At 41.1% G+C, this 23,928-nt stretch overlaps 1 protein-coding gene across 9 annotated transcripts in view; it reads right to left on the reverse strand.

The window, feature by feature from the left end:
• LOC116697726 (probable phospholipid-transporting ATPase IH) overlaps window positions 1-23,928 on the reverse strand; it is a 35,112-nt gene that overhangs the window by 3,550 nt on the left and 7,634 nt on the right. For 6 of the 9 annotated variants that reach the window (XR_004334040.1, XM_032529138.1, XM_032529140.1 and 3 more), the window contains 28 exons: window positions 20,508-20,630; window positions 20,171-20,260; window positions 17,092-17,172; window positions 16,399-16,506; window positions 12,768-12,896; window positions 11,905-12,008; window positions 11,734-11,784; window positions 11,522-11,586; window positions 11,329-11,410; window positions 11,071-11,221; window positions 10,779-10,976; window positions 10,427-10,600; window positions 9,539-9,705; window positions 8,372-8,443; window positions 7,263-7,336; window positions 7,049-7,152; window positions 6,720-6,901; window positions 6,008-6,241; window positions 5,045-5,222; window positions 4,846-4,948; window positions 3,895-4,040; window positions 3,425-3,484; window positions 2,287-2,414; window positions 2,039-2,174; window positions 1,502-1,525; window positions 748-813; window positions 381-484; window positions 121-286 (listed from right to left, as the gene is read on the reverse strand). Coding sequence is in view for 8 of the 9 variants with exons in the window: in XM_032529138.1 (XP_032385029.1) it covers window positions 121-286; window positions 381-484; window positions 748-813; window positions 1,502-1,525; window positions 2,039-2,174; window positions 2,287-2,414; window positions 3,425-3,484; window positions 3,895-4,040; window positions 4,846-4,948; window positions 5,045-5,222; window positions 6,008-6,241; window positions 6,720-6,901; window positions 7,049-7,152; window positions 7,263-7,336; window positions 8,372-8,443; window positions 9,539-9,705; window positions 10,427-10,600; window positions 10,779-10,976; window positions 11,071-11,221; window positions 11,329-11,410; window positions 11,522-11,586; window positions 11,734-11,784; window positions 11,905-12,008; window positions 12,768-12,896; window positions 16,399-16,506; window positions 17,092-17,172; window positions 20,171-20,260; window positions 20,508-20,630 (3,300 nt within the window). In the remaining variant the exon portion in view is untranslated. The remainder of the gene's footprint in view (window positions 1-120; window positions 287-380; window positions 485-747; window positions 814-1,501; window positions 1,526-2,038; window positions 2,175-2,286; window positions 2,415-3,424; window positions 3,485-3,894; window positions 4,041-4,845; window positions 4,949-5,044; window positions 5,223-6,007; window positions 6,242-6,719; window positions 6,902-7,048; window positions 7,153-7,262; window positions 7,337-8,371; window positions 8,444-9,538; window positions 9,706-10,426; window positions 10,601-10,778; window positions 10,977-11,070; window positions 11,222-11,328; window positions 11,411-11,521; window positions 11,587-11,733; window positions 11,785-11,904; window positions 12,009-12,767; window positions 12,897-16,398; window positions 16,507-17,091; window positions 17,173-20,170; window positions 20,261-20,507; window positions 20,631-23,928) is intronic. The other 3 variants (XM_032529141.1, XM_032529146.1, XM_032529143.1) reach the window with 2 other exon arrangements.

Consider the following 23,928-nt stretch of genomic DNA (forward strand, 5'->3'; position numbering starts at 1 on the left):
TAATTGGTTAATGGTTTTAGCAAAGCAGAAGTCACTAAACGACAAACATCTAATAACTAACCTGGAAACAACCCAATATAAAGCTTCTGTTTTACTGTGGAGCTGGTGGCAATATCTTACCTGTGCACGTTCGGTGGCTGTAGGACACATGGTCCTACAGAGGACCTTCTTGATGACATCTGGCAGCAAGCTGACCGTTATGAGCAAGATGATGCTGAGCCAGGCCGGACCACTAGACAGCATCTGCATGAACACGTAGTACATCCTCTGGTAGTTCAGGAAAGGCCTGAGCAGCAACATAAAAGACAGAAAAGGGGTTCAGAAATCTCCAAAAAAACATAAAACGTTATACAAGGTTGAAAAAACAAAGCTTATTATACCAAATGATGCCTCCCCAGAGAAGAGAGAAAATAACATAGAAAAGAAGTGACCCCCAGATGACAAAGTGATTGATCCAGGTCCAGTGGTGTGTGTCCAAGGCAAGCTGAAACAAACAAGAGTATATATACATAGTAAACACATCAGTCAATTAGGTCAATGACTTTGCCTTAAGGGTTTACTGTTGTGCAAACCAAGCGGCCAGTGTTGTCAATCATTTAGGTAACATGCTAATTAACATGTGTGCCACAAACCTGTCTACTAAGAAAATGCACACATGCAGCGGTACTGAACTCATTTAAATGAAGTGCAATACAATAGGACCCCCCCCCCCCCCCCATTAATTTTCAAAGACATATGCTCACACACCTTGAGCGTAACGGTGAACACCAGTACAGTAAAGACGAGAGTCCCGAAGGTCCAGTTCCCAAACATCTGTGAGGTAAGAGAGGAAGAAGAAGGTTATTTCGGCTACATCAATCACACGCCCCTGTGGGGGTTGTGGAGGGAGACAGAGATCAAGACAAAGAAAGCATGGAATTGATTTCATAACCACAGCTGGTTGTTGGTACCAGTGCACCTATCTTTGTTTGAATTCCCAATCAATAATCCTTTCCTTTAGGAATAAGAATATCAAGAGAATTTTTATTTTAAACCTTTTTTTTTTTTTGTCGCCCTGGATGCTGGAACAGTAACATTAAAAACCCACCAACCCCAAAAACTGCTACCACAGATACATGGACATACAAATATACACACAGATGCACACACATGTTACACAGAAAAACAAACTGATGTTGGATCTTAAACTGTAGCACATTCTAGCATTACTCTATTTACTACCACAACGAAACACAAGGATAATGTGGGGGAGCATCTAAGGTTTCTACTGTGTCAGTGGAGTTGTTAAGATTAGGTACTGTGTGGGATTCAGGGCTTTACAGAGATTAGGGGAAAAAGGAGAACTAGAAAACTACACATTCAAATGAAAGTGCATGGATGATTTGAAGTGAGAAGGGATGAAACTGGATGAAACGGTCAAACTGAAAGCTTAAACGGTACGACAGGAACTAAAAAAAGCGTGAAAGACAGAGAGAGCTGACAGGGAGGGAGACAGGCTTACCATCTGTGTGTTGGTGGTCATAAGCTGAGGAAGACGAAGAAGTAGAACAAGAAAAAAGAAGAAGAGGAGCAAAATAAAGAGAGAGAGGAAGCAGAGAGAAGGAGGGGGAAGAAAAGAGAAAGGAATCAGGACAAAAGGTAAAATGAATTTCCGGATGTTTCAACTTAAAAAACAGGACCAAAGGCAATTAAAAACAGTTGACATGATACAAATTAACAATACAGAGAAAGATGCTATTGCGTTGTCGATATGAATGGAGATCCAATGTTGCTGACCTATAGGGGGGCCTGGGACAGAAACCTTACTGTTACAGATCCATAATAACAAATAACACATGACATCCTGTAACACTTAATCTGTCTTTCATGAGAATCCAATGGAAATGGATGAGTGTTTGTAGAGGAAGCACTAACTTTGTGTCCATTATTTTCTTTAAATTTCCCTAAAGGACACCTCAAACACCCCAGAAACCGCTCTATTTGTACTTGTTTCACTACAGATCTCCCTGCCTCTGTTGACACAGGGACAGAGGCTCACCTGGCCATTGCTGGTGAAGGTGGTGTTGTCAAACAGGAAGTAGGCACCAAAGAAGAAGATAACAGCGTCAAACACACCCAGGCACGTCCAATACAGGAAGACAGGCCAGCGGAGGAGAGAGTTCTTCGCTATGTCCCTAAGAAAGACGGGCAGAATAAAAGAATAGTTGAGTACAAGAACCCAACATTGCATCATAAAAGTCACGGGAAAGGTACAAATTATATATTTTTTAGCATTACTGCGCCAACCTGTACAAGGAGGGGTCCCTCTTGAGTGTCTCCATGGTGATGTGCTGCTCAACCAGGCTGTAGAGGAGGATGGGGAGCGAGGTGAAGCTGATGTTGTACAACGTCAAATAGGCGGTGTCGTACAGAGGCTGCAAAGGGAAAAATACATTACAGACGACATTAGACACCTTAAAATTTAAAGCTACGTTAATAGATTTTTGGGCCACTTGGGGGCAGCAGAACAAGCTGAAAATATTGAAGTTATCATCTTAGAAAAGTTCTTATCATGAGCATTAACATGCATTTAATTGCCTAAATACTTTCATTTACAGTTGTGATTTTTGTCCACACAGCCTCCTGGGATGGAAGCAAAATGAGCTGTGATCTATTGGCATGTCTTTAAATCAATCACAATCATCTTAGGCGGTACGAAGCCCCGGACACAATGACGGCGCCGCTGCAAAATAACCTCGGGAGGGAACTTGTTTTGGTGGAACATGTGTATGTTCAAAAGTTGTTTTAGTCGTGCAACATAACACTTTGATTGGACAGATAGTCTAGCTAGCTGTCTGGACTTACCCTGCAGCGATCTGAGGAGCAGTTAACCATAGTCCTCATAAATCAACCAGAGTTTAAAATTCCAACACAAAGACAGGGGAAGGTAACGCATATCCGGATAAAAAGAGAAAAAATCTGGCAGAATTTCTGTCGGAAACGGTGCAATCCCGGAAGTGGAATACCGTGGTCTAGTCCAAGTTCAACATTCAATCTTCTATTATCTCTGTTTTAGTCTCCATCAACAAAATATCTGGTCCTTCAGCTGCTAGATTTTCTGCTTTGTGATCACCTAGTTACTAACTTTGTTTGTGAGCCATTTGGTTCTGGGCAGGTGCAGTGGGTTTACTTGAGCTGGAAACAACATTGATGAGAGTTTTGGGCTCAAAAAAACAAAAAAGAGGTAATAATCCTCAGTAGAGCTGAGTGGAAGGGTAGGGTCATGATTCTCTGGGGGGTTAGTCTCTATAAGTGACCCTGATTATGTAGCTTCAAAAGTAAACATTACAAAAACATTAATTAATACATGTAGCTAGATTAATACATGACAATGTGAGGGTATGTAATTGCAATGTATACAACACTGTCAGTATAAACTGCTCACCTGCTGGGAGAACCCACAGAAGAACTGGTACAGGAACTGAGGGAAGATGAAGCATACATTCTGGAGAAAAAAAAAGGAGAAAAAAACAACACACAGAAAAGTGATAGGCTTGTGACAAGTACACGTGAAGAGATTTGAAGAATCTAAAAATGCTACTATCAACACATTCCTGTTTATGCAGAGATTGTGTGCTATAAGCTCATTGAGTGGGCCGCAAGGAGCTGGCCTGCCAAAAGGAAAAAATGAATCAGTTGGCAGGGCACTGCTTGCTGTGGAAGCCGCCCACACTGATCATCATAGCCATGAATCCAGGAGAGAATGTTCCACCAGGGATTCATGAATCCGGTAATCTGTCAGAGTAGCTGCAAAATCTGGTTCTTTGTAACTCAGTGTTTCACTGGGAATTAAGATAAAGTGATTAAAATGTGTGAGCCAGTGAAGCGCTCGAGGCATTCGTCTTGTACAGGTACCTTGTAGAAGAAGTACTGAACAAGTTCAGCAATTCGGATGTAATAGTAGTGGCCATGAACGAGTAGCATCTTCTTCAGGTGTTTAAACTTCGGGATGGCATAGTCACTGTTCCTTGCTGCCTGTCGGCCCTCTTTACCCATGATGCCTTCAGGAAAAGAAGAGGTTGGTTACACATAATCTGAGGAATGTAACATAGCTATGAGTGTAACCCGAGAAGGTGGTTTTCTAAATATAGACTAGAGCCCAACTAATATACACTTCATAGATGAGCCAATACTGTATTATCACCAATACTTTGTATCGCTGTATGTGTTGACAAATATACAAAATGAAATGTAGTGCATATGTGTTTTATTAACTGAACTTAACCAACCACTGTGACCATCTTTTAATGTATTGTGTTTTTTTTTATATAGTTCATATAGTACTCAGTTCATATAGTTATCAGAATCAGAATCAGGATCAGCTTTATTTGCCAGGTATGAGGACACATACGAGGAATTTTTCTTTGGAGCATCGTTGCTCACATTAATTATAATTATGTAACTTCAGGTTCAATTTTGAGGTTTAATTTTCAAAAATCTTTGATAATAAAAGTTTACTGACAAATGGTAAACATCCTGTCCCAATACCTAACTGTATATTTGCTTGTTTTAACTGTAAGGTGTCCTTGAGTGCTATGAAGGGCGCCATTAAATATAATGTATTATTATTATTATTATTATTATTATTATAACATATATGTCATGGATTCTTGCCAAATATTTTGTTTACATTATGTGTGTGTGTAAACAAAACACACACACACACAACACACACACACCACACACACACACACACATCAGATTTGTTTTACTCTTAAATATCAATATCAGAAGGCTTTAGAAATCAACTTGGGTTCTAAAAGAAGCAGAAACGTTCATATATCATAGGCCACTTATTCTGCTCACCAATGCCCACATGCGCTTCCAAGATCATGCTGACATCGTTGGCCCCATCGCCGATGGCGAGGGTTATGGGGTGCTCTTTAGAAGCTTTAATTAGCTTCACAATCTGCAGAAACAAAGACCCAACTTCAGTCGCTACCACTGTTTGTGATTGAGGAATGTGCCTGGAGTATATTTGTCAAGTGAAGTGCAGCTCTTTCACCTGTGCTTTCTGCAGTGGTGCCATGCGACAGCAGAGCACAGCGCTACAGTTGCGACAAATCTCAAGAAAGATTTCTCTGTAATTGCCCGAACCGGCACGCTCCTGGTTGGCCTTTAGCACTGCTGACAGAGTGGCTCCGTCGATGATCAGGCCAAAGTCGAGGCAGTCTACCGACAACCTGGGAGAAAATATCACAGAATCATCAACACCCAACAAGTATAAATCCGTCTACAGTCTTGATATTCTACTGATTTAACCAGATTAATCATCAGATGTACATTTTTTTAGGTTGTGATGAAAAAAAACCTGCAACTGTCTTACTTTTTATCAAATTGAAAAACAGCTGGTTGGACAAAATAAGACATTTGACGATGTCACGTCGGACAATAGAAATTCTGACGGGCATTTTTTTACTAATTTCTGATGTTGTATGAACCAACTGATTAATGAAGAAAATAATCGGCACATGTGTGATCTCACATCAGGGTTGCTTCAGGTTTCACCAAGTCAAATTTAAGACTTTTTTAGGCCTTTTTAAGACCACTATGAATGAAATTTAAGACCTATGTCTCAACATCAAATAAGCTCTGAATTCAGTTTTTTCAGTATTGTTAAGTAGTATTGCTAAATGAATTTTATGTCTGTGGTATAGTCCCAAAGAGACCCGCACCAATAACACAAAAGTTGACTGGGTGCAATATAAGTGACATGTTGGTCTCATATGTCAGCAAAATTATGTTTAGACTAGTGAAAGAAAGAACTACAACACCACAGAATTAAAAAAAATGAGCATAATGAGGTAGCGTTGCATGGATGTAGGAAAATTAAGACCTGTTTAAAATTATTTAAGACCTCGAACACAATACAATACTTCAGCGAATAAAAGACTTTTTAAGGCCTAAAATTTAGATTTAGAAATTTTAGACTTTTTAAGAATTTTAAAGACCCCGCGGTCTGTCATACCCAGAAATAGAGCGTTGTCTGAGAACCGTCCTGTTTAGTTCAAACAGAACATCATGCAGACTCTGCTCTTCTGTGCGTTTCTTGGTCAGCTCCAGGATTTGGGTGCTGCGACGGAACAGCTTGCTGGCATAGCAGGTAGCCGCTGCCGTCTCCATCTTGTCCCCTGTCAGGACCCAGACTTTCATCCCAGCCTTGTGCAGTGACTCAATGGTGTCTGCAGCTTTCTCCTGGAGCCTGCGCATCGATAAGTCGATAAGTGTTTCAGCCTCCAGCGGGGTAGGTTAAAGCATCCATCAAAACACCAATCAATCAATTACCAACTGGTGATAACTTATCAATGCGTGACCACCCCTGTCCCTGCCCATCAGCAGTTAGTCAAAGTGTCAGGCAGCTGATCAATCGGTTTAGGAAAACTATACCAAAGCCTACTTTGTAAGAGCTTAAACATCTCATATTTTAAGAAAGGAGAAACTAAAACGGAAAAAAAGGAAACAAAAAGGCAGCAGTAACAGTAGTGAGTCACCTATCAGAGCACACTGAATCTCTTTGGCCTTTTTTGAGTCATTACAATACTTTGAAGACAGCTTCATGACTCATTAATCTTCCCCTCTGTGTCCCCGCTGCTGCACTTTTTAAAAATCTCTCTCTCTCTCTCTCTCTCTCGTTCTCTCTCTCGCTCTCTCACTTTCTCTCTCTCTTCATGGCGACCAACCTGTCCTCCACTGCCGTAGCACCCAGAAGCACAAAGTCCTTCTCAATGATGTCATAGGCCTGCGCCAGCCTCTGCTCCCTGTCCTGCAGGGCCAGCTTGGCTTCGTTCAGGTGATGACACGCCTCTTGGTATTCGCACTCTGACAGCCTTCGATAAGCAACACACAGAGTACGCAGCCCCTCCTACATTAACAGTGAAGAAGAAAGTGATGGAGGGTCATCACTTAAAGAAACATGAATTTCTCTAAATGGTATTTATTTCAAAAGTTTCCTGAAACAACGTACCATCAATCCCATTATATATTCATACTAGCCAAACTGCACACTTACTATAGCATTCTGTTCCACCCGGGCTTTAACTTGCTCCACCTTCCCAGATACTACCCGAGGAAAAATGGACGAGTCTGCCCCCTTACAAAACAGCAGGTACTCGCCTGAGATCCCAAAAAACACGAACAAAAAACCATTTTAAACAAACTGCAACAATCTAGTGTCTGATCATGGATTTATAAAATGTATGAACATAGCATTGAGCACATCTTACCTGAGCTTGACTTGACTATGACACTCATTCTCCTCCTGACAGAGTCAAAGTTTAGTACATGGAGCAGCTCAAACCTGCAGGAGAGACATAAGGTTGTTGTTTTTTTGGTGAACTTTCTAATTTCTGTTTTCATTTTCATTGATCTTCTTTAGTGGGTTTTCCTAAAGTCTTACAAATAGATATAAAATATGTCCACCTCAGACCAGATCAGTTCTCCTTGCTCATTGTCATTTCTTTATGTGGATTGAGGCTTTTTTTTAACAGGTCCTACATATTTGGTAAGTACCCACACTATGTTTTGTTGATTCTTATGCTGATAAGATAAAAAAAATGGCAAAGTGAAAAAGGTATTGCAGGGTTTGATGATATTTTCAAGGCAAATAGTGACTTCAAGAGACAACATTAATCATCTGAAGTAAAATAACATTTGATAGTCACTTGTATGAAGCTAACTGAATGACCAGCTTTCGGTTTCTACTTTTGGAAATTGAAGATGATTGTTAAACCTTCTAATATGCAAAGTGTAATTCAAATGAAGTGAACCACAATACAGACTAAATATCTCAGACTGAAGTTTGACATTTGCATTAAGTGCATTTTAATCTAGTAGTTTGTGCGAGGGCCAAAAGATTGAAATTCCATGAAATGGTGAAAAACAGCAAATGTGAGAATAGAACCTCTTTCCTTTCCATTCTCTGCAAAGTCTGCTGGATGCACCCCCCTCCCCTCTCCAGCTCCCCTGCTTCCTTAAAATAGCTCACTATTGACAGGCCACTGCAGAGAGTGATGGAGTGAGAGGCTGGGTACATGAGCACATTCCTATAGATCAAAACATTAGACCCTTTCTACAAAACCACTCTCTAATGGAACATTGCCGCCTTTCATTCTTCCAGATCAGTTGGACATTTGGATCTGATTGAGCAGTTTCTAAAAACAACGCTCTGCCAACTCTTTTGTGGTTGTAGTTTGTTTGTAACCTCTGTTGAACATAACACAATCCGAGAGCCCTTTATCTCCAGGCAGCTGATGTATGACCTCAACCCCATCAACCAAATTACTCCTATTTGATCTCCTGTGGTGTAACCACAACAGACCTTTAACAGACCAACCTTTCAATGTCATCGTCTTTGTTGAGGATCTCCATGTAGTTGTCTTTTAATCTCAGATAGGTGTAACCCAGCCTGGCAACAGGAGTGAAGGAAAAAAGAGAGAAAAAGAGAGAAAGGATTCATTCAAGTATCAATATACACACTAAGGGGTGCCCAGACAGCTCAGTTGGTAGAGCGGGCGCCATATGTGGAGGTTTACTCCTCGACGCAGCAGGCCTGTGTTCGACTCCAACCAAGCCCTTTGCCTCATGGTATTCCCCCTCTCTCTCTCCCCTTTTATGTCTTTGGCTGTCCTGTTAAATAAAGGCCTTAAAAGCCCAAAAAATCTTTAAAAAAAATTATATATATATTTTATATATATATATATATATATATTATATATATATACTACCATCACAACACAAACTAACACACACACCCACACACACACACACACACACACACCACACACACACACACACAACACACAACACACACACTAAGCGGTATTACTCACTTGTATCACACAGTTCTGACGCATTTAGCGTAACCTGAGCACAGACACTTACTACAGTACATCACATCTGTGAAAGCAATATGTTACAGCAACAAACTCTGACTTGGCATGTTGGACCATGTGCCTTACATGTGTCTAAGGCCACGTGCAGACCAAATATAGCACTGTGTTAAAAACAAATCAAGGGTCTGTGTTGGTGTGGGCATGTTGCTTTGGGTGTATATGATCCAGGAAGTCCAGTTACATACAGAAAAAGTTATCAAGTCTTTCCTGGTCAAGCAGTAGCATCTTCTTGCCTGGCTAAGTTAGTATCCTGTCCTCAATCTGAATGTAATTATGCACTAAATCAAGACACAAGCCCCCAAAACAAGCATGCTGCATAATGGGCATGGCAGATTTTCACCATGGAAGACACGTTTTTGGTAGTGTGTGTGTGGGTGTGTGTGTGTATGTGTGTGTGTGTGTGTGTGTGTGTGTGTGTGTGTGTGTGTGTGTGTGTGTGTGTGTGTGTCCACTGGGGGACTATGAATATAAAGAGCTACAGTTCTTGCACCATTCATCCTCAAATTGAAGCTGAACGTCTGAACTTGCAGAGGTCCGAGCCAAGAGACAAAGTCCTATTATAAGGACTGCAAAGTAATTTAGCAAATTGTGTGTTTTAGAGTGTTAACCTTTTCATTCCCTCCACCAAAGCAACCTCATCTGGAGAGGAGGAGATGTAGAAGGAGGTGGGCCTGCCCTGGTGGATGCCCCTCTTGATCCCATCCACCGTCTCCTCCTCCTTCACCTGCACTGTGTGACACAGACACAGCGCCCGGAAAAACAGATCCTCGTGTTCCTACGGACACACAATCATACATTGTACCATTTTTTTTTTACAAATGCAACTGTTCAATCAAAAGTGCAATTGAAATTAAATATAAAAGACTTTCCCAACTTTATTTTCTTATTCTTTAGATCATTTTATTGAAATGTTTGGTGCAATTTAGTCTTCATTTGAACTACATTTCCCAGAATATGAGAGCAATAAAGCAGAATATCCATAAAACTTTCTTCTAAAGTTTTCTCCACTTTAAGTTTTGGCAGGGAGTGCTCTTCTCTCTCTCTCTCTGGTTATTTCTTCTGCTGCTCATGCTGACAACACACTTTTTCTTCTATTTAATCTAAACAAATCACTGTTGCCACTGTCAAAAATGCAAGCCTCATCACTTTTCTGTGTACCAGAGGATGTTTTCATCTATGTAAGACAAAGCACTAGGGATTACAAAGAAAATGTCTGTTTCCATGAACTAGATATGCAGACTGTATTCCTACTGTGTGTATCAGCAAAACAAACATTTGGTAATATATAAATGTCAGAGCTAATTACTCCTGCCAAAAAACATGACATGTTGGTTTATCTGCGAGCGTGGCTTCCTCATATTTTCAACTAAAATATGTTAAGAGTTTTCTTTACTCCTGTTTTCATCTCTATTTGTCAGCAGAGTTAGTACAGCCAAGAGTCTATTCAGGCTGGATTTAGAAGCCTGTTTACTTTGTCAAACACACATAGTACTTACTCTCCTGTATCCTCCAGGTGAGGAGTCAATCATGTCTATACTGGACGCAGCACTGAGGATTTGGCCGTTGCAGATGGCATGCGGTATGTAGACATTCCCATCAACGCAGCATTCAATAAACTCCATGTTATTCTCAGTGAGGGTGCCTGTCTTGTCAGTAAACACATACTCCACCTGAGAGGAAAGGAAAAAAAAGGGTAAAGTAAGGGTGCATCTGCAAATTTGTTTCAGATACTGTATGCAAATGTCTGTATGTGTGTGTGTGTGTGTGTGTGTGTGTGTGTGTGTGTGTGTGTGTGGTGTGTGTGTGTGTGGTGTGTGTGTGTGTGTGTGTCTGCTTGGGCTCATGTACCTGTCCCAGCTCTTCATTCAGGTCAGAGGTGTTGACCTGAGCACCCTCTCCCAGCTCTTCATCAAACATTTCCTCATCCCAGGTGATGAAATAGGAGCCCAGGAATTTCTGCATCTCCACCGTCACGTACATAGACACTGGGATAATGTAATTGAACAAGACCATGAAGGCCAGGAAGTCTGTGAATGCTCGGATCACCTGAAGAAGGAAGGAACAGTTATAAAGTTGTAGGTAAAGGAGATTTAGGACTGGGTGTCAAGACTGCTTCCAAGTTAGAGGTTAATGAACAGACCATGTGGCGCTGGCGCTCGTTCTCGGTCCTGTGGTTGTACCAGGGCTCGTCTCTGTCTGGAGACCACTGCCAAGCGTATTTCAGGACAGTGTTGATCACCGCTTTACTGATCAAGATGCACAGATACACTATCAGAAAGGCGTTCATCGACCTGTGAAAAAAGACAAAGGTAAAGTTTAGGAAGAGGAAACAGAAAATGTACCAATCCCACTATAAATCCAAATCATGCAGTTGAAGGAGTGGGGACGTTAATCATACTTTTCTACAGCAGAGCGCTTCTGAGATTTAGACTGGTAATTAAGTGCCATCTTAGTCTCCATACCAGTGTAAACTGCAACAGCTGAGGGGAGAAAAAGTGCTGAGTTATCAAGACAATAACAACATCACCCTTTCCTCCATTTGGCTCAAACATTCAAGAAACGTTAAACAGAGTGAATCTGCATATCACTACCATAAATATGTTGTGTGTTCTTCAGTGTGGCTCCTCTAAGGAGCAAATTCTCAGCCCCAAGTGGTCTGCAAGAATGAAACAAAATTTTTCTCTGTCTTCATTTCAGAAAGAACATTAAAGACATTTGCTTAATTGAACAAATGAGTTGACATTGTCAATACAAGCTATACCTGAGAACAGAAAAGTACCTGATTATAATAAAAAGTACTCACCTAGCCACAGGCTCTTCTTTGTCCTTGTAAATATTGATGCGTCCCACAAATCTGCAAAAAGTCACAGTAAAATGAAATCAGAGCAAGCATCAAGGAAGTTCCTGCTTCTAAGAGATTGCGGATGATAATGTGTGTAAGGTAGATGCATCAGTGAGGGTATGTCACACTCACTTGTAGAGGTCAGGCTGTGGTTGTTCACATTCAATAGTGGCATGTAGCGAATCCACCTCCTGCTCCGTTCTAAAGGCCATGGTATCTTGTACAGCATAATAGGTCTGAGATAGAAAGGTGGGGATGGGGGAATAAGAAGAAGACAACAGAGGGAAATGTCACCCGCAACCACTAATGAGAGCAGGGTTCATTTGACTCCACTGTCTGGCTTCCAGCAGATTTTCTAAATGACTGGGCGAGCCATGGACGTGAGCTGTTACAGACCCTGTCCTGGATCAGCAGAGGACAGCATGCTGGGATGGTGAGCACATCAGGGGGTCACCCCGGGGGCATGTATGAGGAGATTGGGTCAGTACTCAAAGATACACTATGGGAGGTGTGTGTGTGTGTGTGTGTGTGTGTGTGTGTTGTGTGTGTGTGTGTGTGTGTGTGTGTGTGTGCCATATGTGGTGGAAATGAACATCAGAAAAGGAAAATGTAAAATGCTGTGCGTGGCGGTGTGTCGCTTATATCATTTTACGTGTGTCTGAATTAATTTGCTGATTGATAAGTATCTTATTTTCATTATTGATAAATATGCTAATTGTTTTCTCGATTTATAGTTGTCCAAAAATGTCAGAAAATACTGAAAAATACAATTTCCTTAAGCCTTATGATATTAAATATTTTCAGTGTATTATCAGTGTTATCAGTGTATCAAAGAAAAGCTCAAAATTCTCACAATAAGACACTGGAACTGTTTGATACTTTACTTTACATTTAGATGACCTGTTTTTTACAGACCAACTGAATCATAAAGTTTTCCTGTTTTAGGATCAAAGACAGTACATTTTAAATTGCAACTACTTTTACAGCACTAGCACCTTGTGACTGGACTCCCCGTCCAGGCTGGCTGTGGTGACATAGCAGGTCCCATCATGGCGGCTGGAAGAGAGCAGGATGAGGTCACAGGGGAAAGTCTCATCCTCCCTCACCACGACAATGTCCCCCACCTGACAGAACAGGACAGACATAACACACACTCTGTAATGGTTTTCACGTCAATAACAAACAAACAGGCCTTTTGACTCAGATAGTAAAATACAAACAGACAGACAGACCTGCGGGTAATTGTCTGCTCATCCTTTACCATTCCTTTTCTTTTTTTTCCTCCAAAGGATTGAGAAGTTGCATAACGGATAATGCGAGCGGAGCAGCTTAAGCTCTGATAAATCCCATCTCCACGGTGACCATACACATGACACACGCTCTCTGAATTTGCATGATTAATATATTCATCATAATTCCTGCTCCCGATTCACACTCTAATCCTCTCTGTTTGATCTACGGTAGTAGGAAACCTTTGGTACAGAAAACGCTGGACGACATAAAGGGAGACTGAACAAGAGAGGTTGAGAGTTTCTGATGTAAAAAGTCTTTCTCAACTAATGACATCCAGTGAAAACTCTGCTATGGCAACACAATCTATAAAACTCTGTAACCTTTAAGGCTGGGCAGCTGTATTGAAGACTTATTCTAAGTTGAACCTCAACATCCCACACAGTCTGCACGCTCGACAGGAGCAGCAGACGCAACAGAAAGGAGATGTACCTGCACCCTTTATATACCCTCAAACACAAAAGTGAAGACTGAGATATACCGTATCTGTACAATCATTTTATGTAGTCTGACAACTTCAAATTCATTCATGCTGGGATGATATGAGATAGATATCTGCAGAATAATATGCCAGCTCAGTGAAGCAGGTTCATGTTTTTCCAAAGAAATCTTCACCCCTACACCTGCTACCAGGAATAGGACTACTACATGAAACAAAACCGTATTAATTGGTGTCTTATTTACTCTACGCGATCATTTTGCTACCATTCTTCATGCCGTATTCTGGTGAGCACTCTGCAATCTGTCCTGAAAAAGTAACTGACTTCCAACAATGTTGGAATTATTCATCTCCATCGTAGAATCAGGGTTTCTGCAGTCTTTTCAAGACCTTTTTACAAACTCATTTCAGTCAAAAGATCCCAGAAAACTGGTATGGTTAATAAGGCCTACAATATTTATTAACTGCGTGAGTTTGTTTTTCATAATTATTAAGTTTTCTTGCTACTGACAGCAACCATATTTGCTGCAGGTCTAGAGGCGCTGAATGGAAATCCCCAGAAAAGGATTGAACAGCCTCCTGCATACACAATCCACTGTTGCATCAGTCTTACTTGTATACATATAACAGCTCCTGACAGACCAAACCCAGGTACAGAAAAAGACAATGAGATATAATAAGCACTTTTCTATTTTGTGCTTTTACAATTTTACATGTTTTAAGAAAGCAACAACACATTGTCAACAAAACCCCATAAAAAGACCCAAACCAACAATGAACTGACCTGACTAACAAGTATTATCTGTGAAGGCAAAGCCTGGCTATTCTTTAGTGCCATAACCTCCATTGGGGTCCAAAACTATTCAAAACATATCAACGATCCACACAGCGGTACTGTTATTTCCCTACGTGTTCATTTATTACAATGAACATGGGCACTGTAGTTTATTATGAGTCGACCCCACATAGTCTGCCCTGCTGTTGTAAGCGCTTAAAACAGTCCCCAACAAATGCAACAAACAAATGTGCCGTTTGAGTGACATTTTCTAAAAACTAGTGTCCATCTGTTTTAGGAGATTATTTAGTTTTAAAAAGTATATATTTATGACAAATTTGTTTACGATTTCAGTAAGGACTGACAGACAGAGGGGAGAAGATATTGAGAGGCAGACTAATGCATTGTTGCTTTTCATGGAATTTGTTGACAAAAAGAGGAATATATAATGACTTCAGTCTTATTCTCTAAAGACTTCTGTCCTGGTCGATTTACCAACACCTTTGGTTACTAGTGGTAACTTCACGTGCATATCAGGGGTGATTCTAGGATCAGAACCTTTAGGGGGGCTCAGCCCCTAATGGGAACGTGACACGGATATAGTGCCATGCAAAACAAACAGCTGAATCAGTAATTTCAATAGTTCATTAGCAGATAATATCTGAGCTAGCTACTGATCAACTGATCAACATCAGCTAATGTTTTTTGACACTAATAACACTATGATGGAACTAAACCTGACACTTTATAAGTCACGACCAATTTGACACAATGTTCTAACATTCAGCAATAATAGTTTACGTTTCAATTTGGGTTCTAATTTGCGCCATGAAATTACCATCTTCTTCTCTAGGAACTACCAACGTTAAACTTCACAACCGCACTCCTGCTCTCCTCTGACAGATTAGATAGAGACTCAGGCAAAGAGTCTGGCACAACCCCCTCTGATTGGCCGATTGGAGAGTTACACTCAGTCAACCGTAATACACGTTTTTTTCTGCCACATGGCATTGTTTTGTCATTGATAACATCTCACTTTGCAAGACAGTAATACAACAGATACAACTTATTTATTGATATTGATTTCAATGTTGATTGAATTATAATTATTTTTAAAATAATGTTTCCAAAATTCCAGTGGTTCATTAACCACCGTTCAAATGAGACATGAGAATAATGGTAATGGTTAACAGTAATGGACAATTCTGCTTCGTACCTGTAGGGGGACCAAAGAGGAAAAGTGCTTTAGTGCCTACGGTAATTCTTGGTGGGTAACATAAGATTACATCATCATTTAACACGCTCAGTTATTTTTAGTATGATTGTTTTGACCACAGTTCACAACTCTGGGTTAACCCATGAATTCATCAGTAACGTTAACTGTATAGACGACTTATCTAATGGTAATTTAGCCAGCTAGCACACCCCTGTCTGCCTCACTCTCCCGACGCTGCAAGGCTTCAGTTGGGATGAGAGGTGACAACAGCCCCGGCCCGGGGACACATCCGCAGTCAGCCCCCAGCCAGTTAGCAGCCAGCCACAATCATTACAGCAGTCAAAACCCAGTCAGCACTTAACTCTGGTGCTAAGGACGCTAACGGCAGTTCACTAAACCATTGGGAAACAGACCCAAGCACCCGAGTCAAAACAATGGCCATTCTTAGTATTACATCTCCATTAGAGTTACTGGTGTGCCCACCCCCCACATTAATAGTAGCAAAAATGGATTTTGATATAAGTCTAATACATTTTTACTAATGAGATACAATACCGAACAGTGATCTGCTATTACATCAGAATGACAAAAGAGAACATCACAGGATGATGACAGGAATATCCTAACTTGTGAAATACATCAGCCCTCTTTACTTGCCATGGGGAATCTTGCATGGTGCACCAGGGGACACTATAATTGTTCCTCTACTACAGTTTTGTGGAAAGTAATTGGTGGAAAAGACAAGCAAGAGCAAAAGAGGAAGGAAACAAAGTTAGAGGGGACTGCAGAGAGAAAGAGAAGAGGGGAGTGTGAGAGACAGTTATAGAAAAAGTGAGCTATGCAGCAGTAACGTAGTGTTGCTTTGTGGCCTCAGGTACTATACTCCTCTAATGAGGCCATTCTTACCCGTAGCTTGTGACTTTGTGTCCTCACCACCTTCCCCTGCTGCACCACGTCCACCGGACACTCGTTTATAGAGCAGTCAGCCTTGTGTCTGAGCCAGTCCTCATAGCCCTGAGAGAGCAAGAGGGAAGCAGCAAAGAGAGGGATAGACAACAAGATTTTAAGATAAAAGTAAGAGAAAGTGTTTGTTGACAGGGGAAAACAGAGAATATAGATTACTGTGCAGAGAGAATCGGGGCCAGAGCATAGTATGACATCAAGAGAGATGGAGGGGGGAGGTGAAAGTCATCCACTGTAATTAATTTGCATTGAGCTCCCTGAGCTTAGTGTTAGTGACCTGTTTAAAATGTCATGTTTTAGATTTATATCCCAGCAAAATTCAGACTTTCTCAGCCAGAATAGCTGTACAGTATCTATCACTGATAGTACCCCATTGCTTGGTACCGGGACGCAGTAGAGAGGATGCCTCCCCCCTGATCCTCAGCTAGAGTGATTAACAGAGGAGAGCATTCATTATCAGATTTCTCACATCACCAGACATATTCAATGGCATGTCCTTTTGCTGAGAGAGGAATGTGTATATACATATAATAGAGTAGCAGTGTGATAGAGAGTGTGTTTTTGAGCCTGGGAGTTTGTGTGTGAGCAGGGATTGTTGTGGGCAATATTTCCCAGAAATGTTTGTGTGTGTCCTACCTGTTTTATTGCGGTGACAGTGATAACAAAGAAGAGGGGCAGGCCGCTGGTGACTGGGCTGGTGGGGGTGTCGATGATGAGCTGCAAGGGAAAGGAAGAAAGAGAAGAAGGTGTAGGGGGAGGGGACAACAGAAGGAAGAGGAAGCCAAGTAATGCAACGCTGTGTAGTAGGAAGTGCATGAGGGAAAAGCTTCTGTAATATGAAATCAAGGACCAATTTGGCAATGTTAAAGTATCCAAGTAATTAAATCTTGTTTGATTTCCTCCATCGGCTCCATCAAATCTATTCTGGGATAGTTAACTTTTTTATATTTCCTTTCCTAATTTTAGCCAGTACGTATGCATGTACTTTTATGTAGAAAGTAACAACAACTTCAATGGACAAAAAGAAAGAGGAGTACAAACATTGCTGCTGTGTGCCATGCCCAGTTTGTCCCGTTAAGAGGCTGTGGTATTTCACATGCTACTGATAAAATCAAACAGCACACAAAGACCCAAGCTCTGGCTGTGTTGGGCTTCTTCATTTTTTTAAGATTATTTTTGGGCCATTTTTGACCTTTATTTTTGACAGAACAGCTGAAACCATGAAAGGGGAGAGAGAGGGGAATGACATGCAACAAAGGGCGGCAGGTTGGAGTTAAACCCGGCCCTGCTGCTTCGAGGAGTAAACCTCTATATATGGGCGTCCGCTTTAACAACTGAACTATCTGGGCACTCGCATTCTGGTCTTCTAAGGCAACTGCCGGTAAAGACAAGGTTGTATCCTCCTCTTCCTTCTCTATAATGAGTTTGTCCTTGCATGATTATTCAACATTTGGTGCAATATAGTGTCTCAAGGAAAAAGCTACTTTTTTGATTAATACACAGAGCGGTACAGCACCCATTATTTTAGAAAAATATGATATTAGCAAATGTAAATCATGTCGGTAATCCTTATCCAGGTTACCTCACCAGAGGTGCAGGATTTCACTATTAATCTTGGATAATTGCTTTTATTTTGAAATCAGAGAACAATGAGATGTTATTATGAATCCCAACATTTTTCTTGGCAAGACACGCCCTGCGTATGTGACAAAGCTCTCCGCCATGTCTGCCTCTTACTTTAGGCTTGTTTGAGAAGAACTGCGCCTCGCCTGTAAAGTGGACAAGAGCAGGCGGCAGCAGCCAGGGGCGGTGACAGAAATCTGCTGTCAAGTCGGACAGATTAAAGCCGTTTCCAGCAGCCTTCGGGCTGAACAGGAAGTCACAGAAACACTCACATCCTGTTAGGTCAGATTCCGATTTAATAAAATGTTATCAGACCCATGTATCATGTACCCATTGTACATAGTCTCCAGCTATTTTTATTATGACAGAGTAGATGTCAATTCTCTACATGCGATCTCCTGCTGATTTTAATTAACAACACACTGTAGATAATCTGTGAACTGATTTGGTTGCTCTGATTTTTCAACGTAATTATCAGCCACACAACATATGGTTTGAACAGAATTAGCCTTTAAATCAGACAAATAGCAAGTAAAATCTCTACAATTCAAAAACAATAAAAAGTTTATATAAATTGTCATCATGTTGAATAGATTCTGAACCAAACAACTATTAGATCAGCCAAGAGGCAGGTGTTTCCCAGCATACCTTGGGTCTGCCTGGGTCTTGCAGTCGGTGAAAAGCAACTGCGCTGGCAAAAACCTGCGGCTGCCTTGATCTAATGAGGTTATCGTTGCCCTTGTGTGCATGACGTCACATGTACCCTTGACTGCAGACCCACAGACTTCAATGTGGGCGGAGTTAAACCTTTAACCCCGCCCAGTCTCCAACATTTGACCCCGCCATCACAGTGATGCTTTCTGTTCGGTGTTATGTTTTCCTCCTGGGTCCTTTTACGAATCGGACAGCCACTTTCATATCATAAACAATGGAAATAAGTGTGACTTTTATTATATTGTTCAGGTGTATCGTTACATTAGGTGAATTAGCTGCTCATGAGCTAATGTTATATTTAAATTAACGTAATACTACTATCAGAGTGCATTAGGCGGTATATGCACTGTAATGAGACTAATCAGAGTACAAGAAAAAAATTAATGGATAGTCAGTATTTTGTGACTTTGTAATCATGTTTTTTTATTTTTATGTATAGAGACACATTACAATCATACGTGGGGATGACCTCCCCAAATCCAGCAGCGACCTGTCATGTCCGTTCTGCAGGTATAGGGCATCTTCCAAAATATCAAGTGGACAACCACATTAAGGGTCATGCCTCAGTAAGGCACAAAGGTAGTACTTTTGAAAATTTAGTTATTTAGTTATCAAATTTCACTGCTTATATTGCCAAGCAACAATAATCAACAGGGCTCAATTTCTGAAGCACCTAATAGACCAATGACCAGCCCACCACGGCCCTTTTCAGATCCTCCATCGGCCACTGACACCCCTCTAGATCCTCCACAGGCCACTGTTGCCCTTCCAGATCCTCCACAAGCCACTGTCGCCCCTCCAGATCCTCCATTGGCCACTGTCACCCCTCCAGATCCTCCACAGGCCACTGTCGCCCCTCTAGATCCTCCACAGGCCACTGTCACCCCTCCAGATCCTCCACAAGCCACTGTCACCCCTCCAGATCCTCCACAGGCCACTGTTGCCCCTCCAGATCCTCCACAAGCCACTGTCACCCCTCCAGATCCTCCACAGGCCACTGTTGCCCCTCCAGATCCTCCACAAGCCACTGTCACCCCTCCAGATCCTCCACAGGCCACTGTCGCCCCTCCAGATCCTCCACAGGCCACTGTCGCCCCTCCAGATCCTCCACAGGCCACTGTCGCCCCTCCAGATCCTCCACAGGCCACTGTCGCCCCTCCAGATCCTCCACAGGCCCCCAAACAGACAACCCTGGCCCCTGAAGACCCTCAACAGCAACCAGTAATCTCCACTGGAGAGATTTTTAATTCTTATCTATTAATGATGGTTATTTTAAAGTATTACCAGTATTCCTTGGAGCTTCACTGTTGTGTTTTCGGATCAAACAAAGACAGGTGGAAAAAATGACCCCAGATTATGGGTTTCATGAAAATCTCACCTGGACCAGAAATATGCCCAAGAAGTAGAAGTTAGCGATTCTTCTGAACTGCTCAAACAAATTCTTGGGAATAAAGTTCCAGAAGGTATACTGTGGGACAAAGTGACAGCAGAATTACTATCACACGCATAAAAACAGAAAAGGAAACACTGGTACATTATCATCCGGTCCCTCTGGCGAGAGAATTGGTGCTTGATGAATACAGGCAAAGTGAAATGTGTCACCCTTAAAAACATGGCCACAAATAAGATTACATGGTTGTCTAAATATGAAACAAAAGAACAGCATGGTGATAAACAATGTTATGGCTCTGACTCAGGGGCTGTGGCTCGCTCACCTTGGAGGAGACGATGCGGTTGTCGGGGTAACGCTGAAGGATGTAGGCCTCAGCTCCCGGAGGAGGTTCTTTATGACCAATGTACACCGTTCGACTGTCCACCCAGATCTCCTCCCCTACACACTGAGGGAGAGAGAGATAAATGCATAGTTATAAATAGCAATACAGGTGGAGAGACAAAATGGGGTTAAAGCACTCTGTTCTTGGTAATGTGTTTGCTTACAACTCATGAGCTATATACTACCTACTATCATTAAGGAATATAATAACATTGATATTTATAAGACTTTGATATCCGCCCACATAAACTAAATGCAGACTGACAAAGTCCACTGTAAATGTATGCATCATGTTTAGAATGAATTATCTGTTGCTTCTTTTAAGCTAAGTATGCCCCACTTTACTGGATGTACAGTATAATTTAGTTTTTTGTCTTCAGCACTAACAACACTAATTAGTTGATCGGTGGAAAGTATTATAAAATACTATAGAATTATTCATCATTTAAGTTGTTTATGAAGAAAAAATGCCAACGATTCACTAGTTTCAGCTTCTGAAATATAATGATTTGCTGCTTTTCTCCATTTTATACAGGCCTAAGTATAATATATTCGGGTTTTGGACAGTCTGTCAAACAAAACAAGCACTTTAACAATGTCACAATGGGAAATTGAGATGGATGTGTATCCCATTTTCGTTGCGATAAATAGGATGTGATGAAATGAAAAAGATATCCACAGATTAGTTTAATAAAGTTGTAACCCTAAACAACACTTAATCAAAATCCTCTTAAATATAATAATAAATGAATAATAAAGAAGCTTCCTGGATTAAACAGTGCAGTCAAGAAACAGAATGTTACACAAGGCTGTTGCACCACTTCAGTCACTTCTTTAAACTAACAACTAAAGGATGAGTGTGTGTTTGTTGATGTGTGTGTGGGATCAGCTCTGAGTCACACAAGTGTAGTTTTGTCATTCCTTTATCTTTTCATTTCTTCCTGCAGGACTTCTCTGCAGTCTGCACTCCATCCTTCAATTACTTGTCTACACAGATCCAAAACAACACTGTTGGTTTTACATTCCGATGCCTTGATACAAAATAATGCACATTGGATCGTGTGTATTCAAACCTCCATCTCAGTTAATCTCTCATCTATATTACATCTAAGTAGTTCCCCTGGGACAAACAGAGTGCATTCTGGGAGTTTTGTGCAGCACATATTTTGTTCAAGGTGTCCTTCAACGAACACTATTGTGGAAAGAGAGCTTTCCAAAAAGAAACAAGAGTTAAGAGACCACGGCATTCACCTGTTTGTTTTCATCTGGCTTCCTACATGACTTTTATGTTTTGGCCTGAGAGGGCAGCGTGAACGTGGTCTTTGGCGAAGCAGCCCGCCTGACACGGCTCAAAGCAAAAGTGTTGACCATTAGCAAAAAGTTCTAGAACAAGCACTTCAGTGGAAGCAGCGCTACACTGCTTGAAATGTCCTCAACATTTTGCAGCTCATCACTGCCTATGACCAAATCTTTTTATTGTTCAGAGTCCGGATGTCTCCTCAGTAACCTTGTAAATTCAAAATACGTTTTAAAAGTTTACACTTAGATACTACTATAAAGTTAAGGCTACTGTAACTTTTCCTAATGAAATCTGCCATATAAAATATGTCAAAATAGCAAATCTCAATAGCGTAAAGCTGGGAGTCACCAATCTAAACTTATCCACAGTTGTCAACAGGCGCTTGGCATTGGGATAAAAATACACATCGAGCCAACAGTGTCAGCTGACTTGAGACCCCTCCAAAACATTAGGGGGGCAACACTACCCAGAGCGATACAGCGAAATGGAAAGAGAGGGATATGGAAAGTGAGGCAAAAAAGAGTAGCAGATTGAAGTGGAGCAAATAGCGGGAGAAGAAGACTGAGGAGGACAAAGAAATAAAATGACTTGCATTGAAACTGTGAAAAAAGGCAACGAGGGAGGAAAATGTGTTAAGAAAAAAGAGAAAGACTGACTAACAGGGAGAGAGGGAGACTAATGTCAAGTACAAAAGAAATATAAGCAGTAGTTGTTGAGATGTTGACCAGAAAGCCGTTGCACTAGTTTTTTGGTGTAGGGTAACAGACCAAACCAGTTGAAAACACGCCCAATCCGTCATAGACATATGGACTGTCATGTTTACATGGTCTTAAAACACTGTGTCAATAGAAAGTCAAAAATAACTCCATGGCTCTGTTCCTCAAATATGGCTGAAATAATCCTGCCTATTAATACGCAGCTTGAAATTGAACTGATTGTGGAAATTGTGATAGTTACACCAACAGATTGATGATTTGCCAATAATGTACATGTTTGCATGTAAAATCCTAACTTAATCATCTAATCTAATCATCAGTGAAACATTGTTTTGATTATTTACATATTGTGATTTGGCCTATATGTTCGGCAAATATATCGACTGCAAATAAACATAACAAAGTATCAACAACAATAAGGTGCAATTAACCATTGTACACAATGCTAGAGATGTAAACAGGTTCACGTTAAGTGGCATACATATAGACAGTAAATTCAAAATATATATTTTTTTTGTCTGATTAATGACTGAAGTGATCAGTTGCCGGTTAATTTTCTGTTAATTCAAAAAATTGAAAAATTGATTAAACGTTCATTACTGGTCCTTATTAATATCATGATTATGAGACTATATCCACCACTTTCCACTTCTGTTTTCAAACATTTTCCTGCTAAACCCACAATTCTCCGATTTGTCCCGTCATATTTGTATCATCCCTTTTTTCTCCCTTTTGTTCCCTCCATCTCCTGGCAGTGTGTGTCACGGAGAAAGACACAGAGAGATTGCGTTGTGGTTTGTAGTTATCTGTTCATTAATCCTCACTGATCCGTATCAACCTCCGGTCCACTGTTCCCTCTTCACTCCACTGCTCCATCAGACAAAGTGGCTGGCTGGTTAGTTGTGGGATGTGGAGGCTTTGTCTTTATTAACAACACTGAAACAGCCTCCTAGTAGAGAGGCTGGTCTTACATAACCATCAATCATCAACAATTCCAAGATGGATTTGATAACCGCAACAATTCCACCACTGCAAGTTCTCCTTTCATATTTCTAGTGGTGCACAGTGTCGGGAAGATGGTTTTAAACTATGGTTTCAACATTAGAGAACAGAACCAGGTCTACTATTTTTAAGGTTTAAAAAAGCCCAGCAGTCTCTGTAGTTCTGGAATTTTCCTCTGGCTTTCTCTCTTAGCACTTTGCAGGACTATGGCCCTTTATATTTTCAATGTGGGAAAGCAACCCCTTACCCTGGCAGGGCCATGATCTACCCCCATGGTGTTGCTCCTTTATCCCGCAGAGATGTAATAAAAAGGTACACACCATTAACCGGCCTGATTAAATAGC

The sequence above is a fragment of the Etheostoma spectabile genome, chromosome 11 (genome assembly GCF_008692095.1).
Source record: "Etheostoma spectabile isolate EspeVRDwgs_2016 chromosome 11, UIUC_Espe_1.0, whole genome shotgun sequence".
NCBI lineage: Eukaryota > Metazoa > Chordata > Actinopteri > Perciformes > Percidae > Etheostoma > Etheostoma spectabile.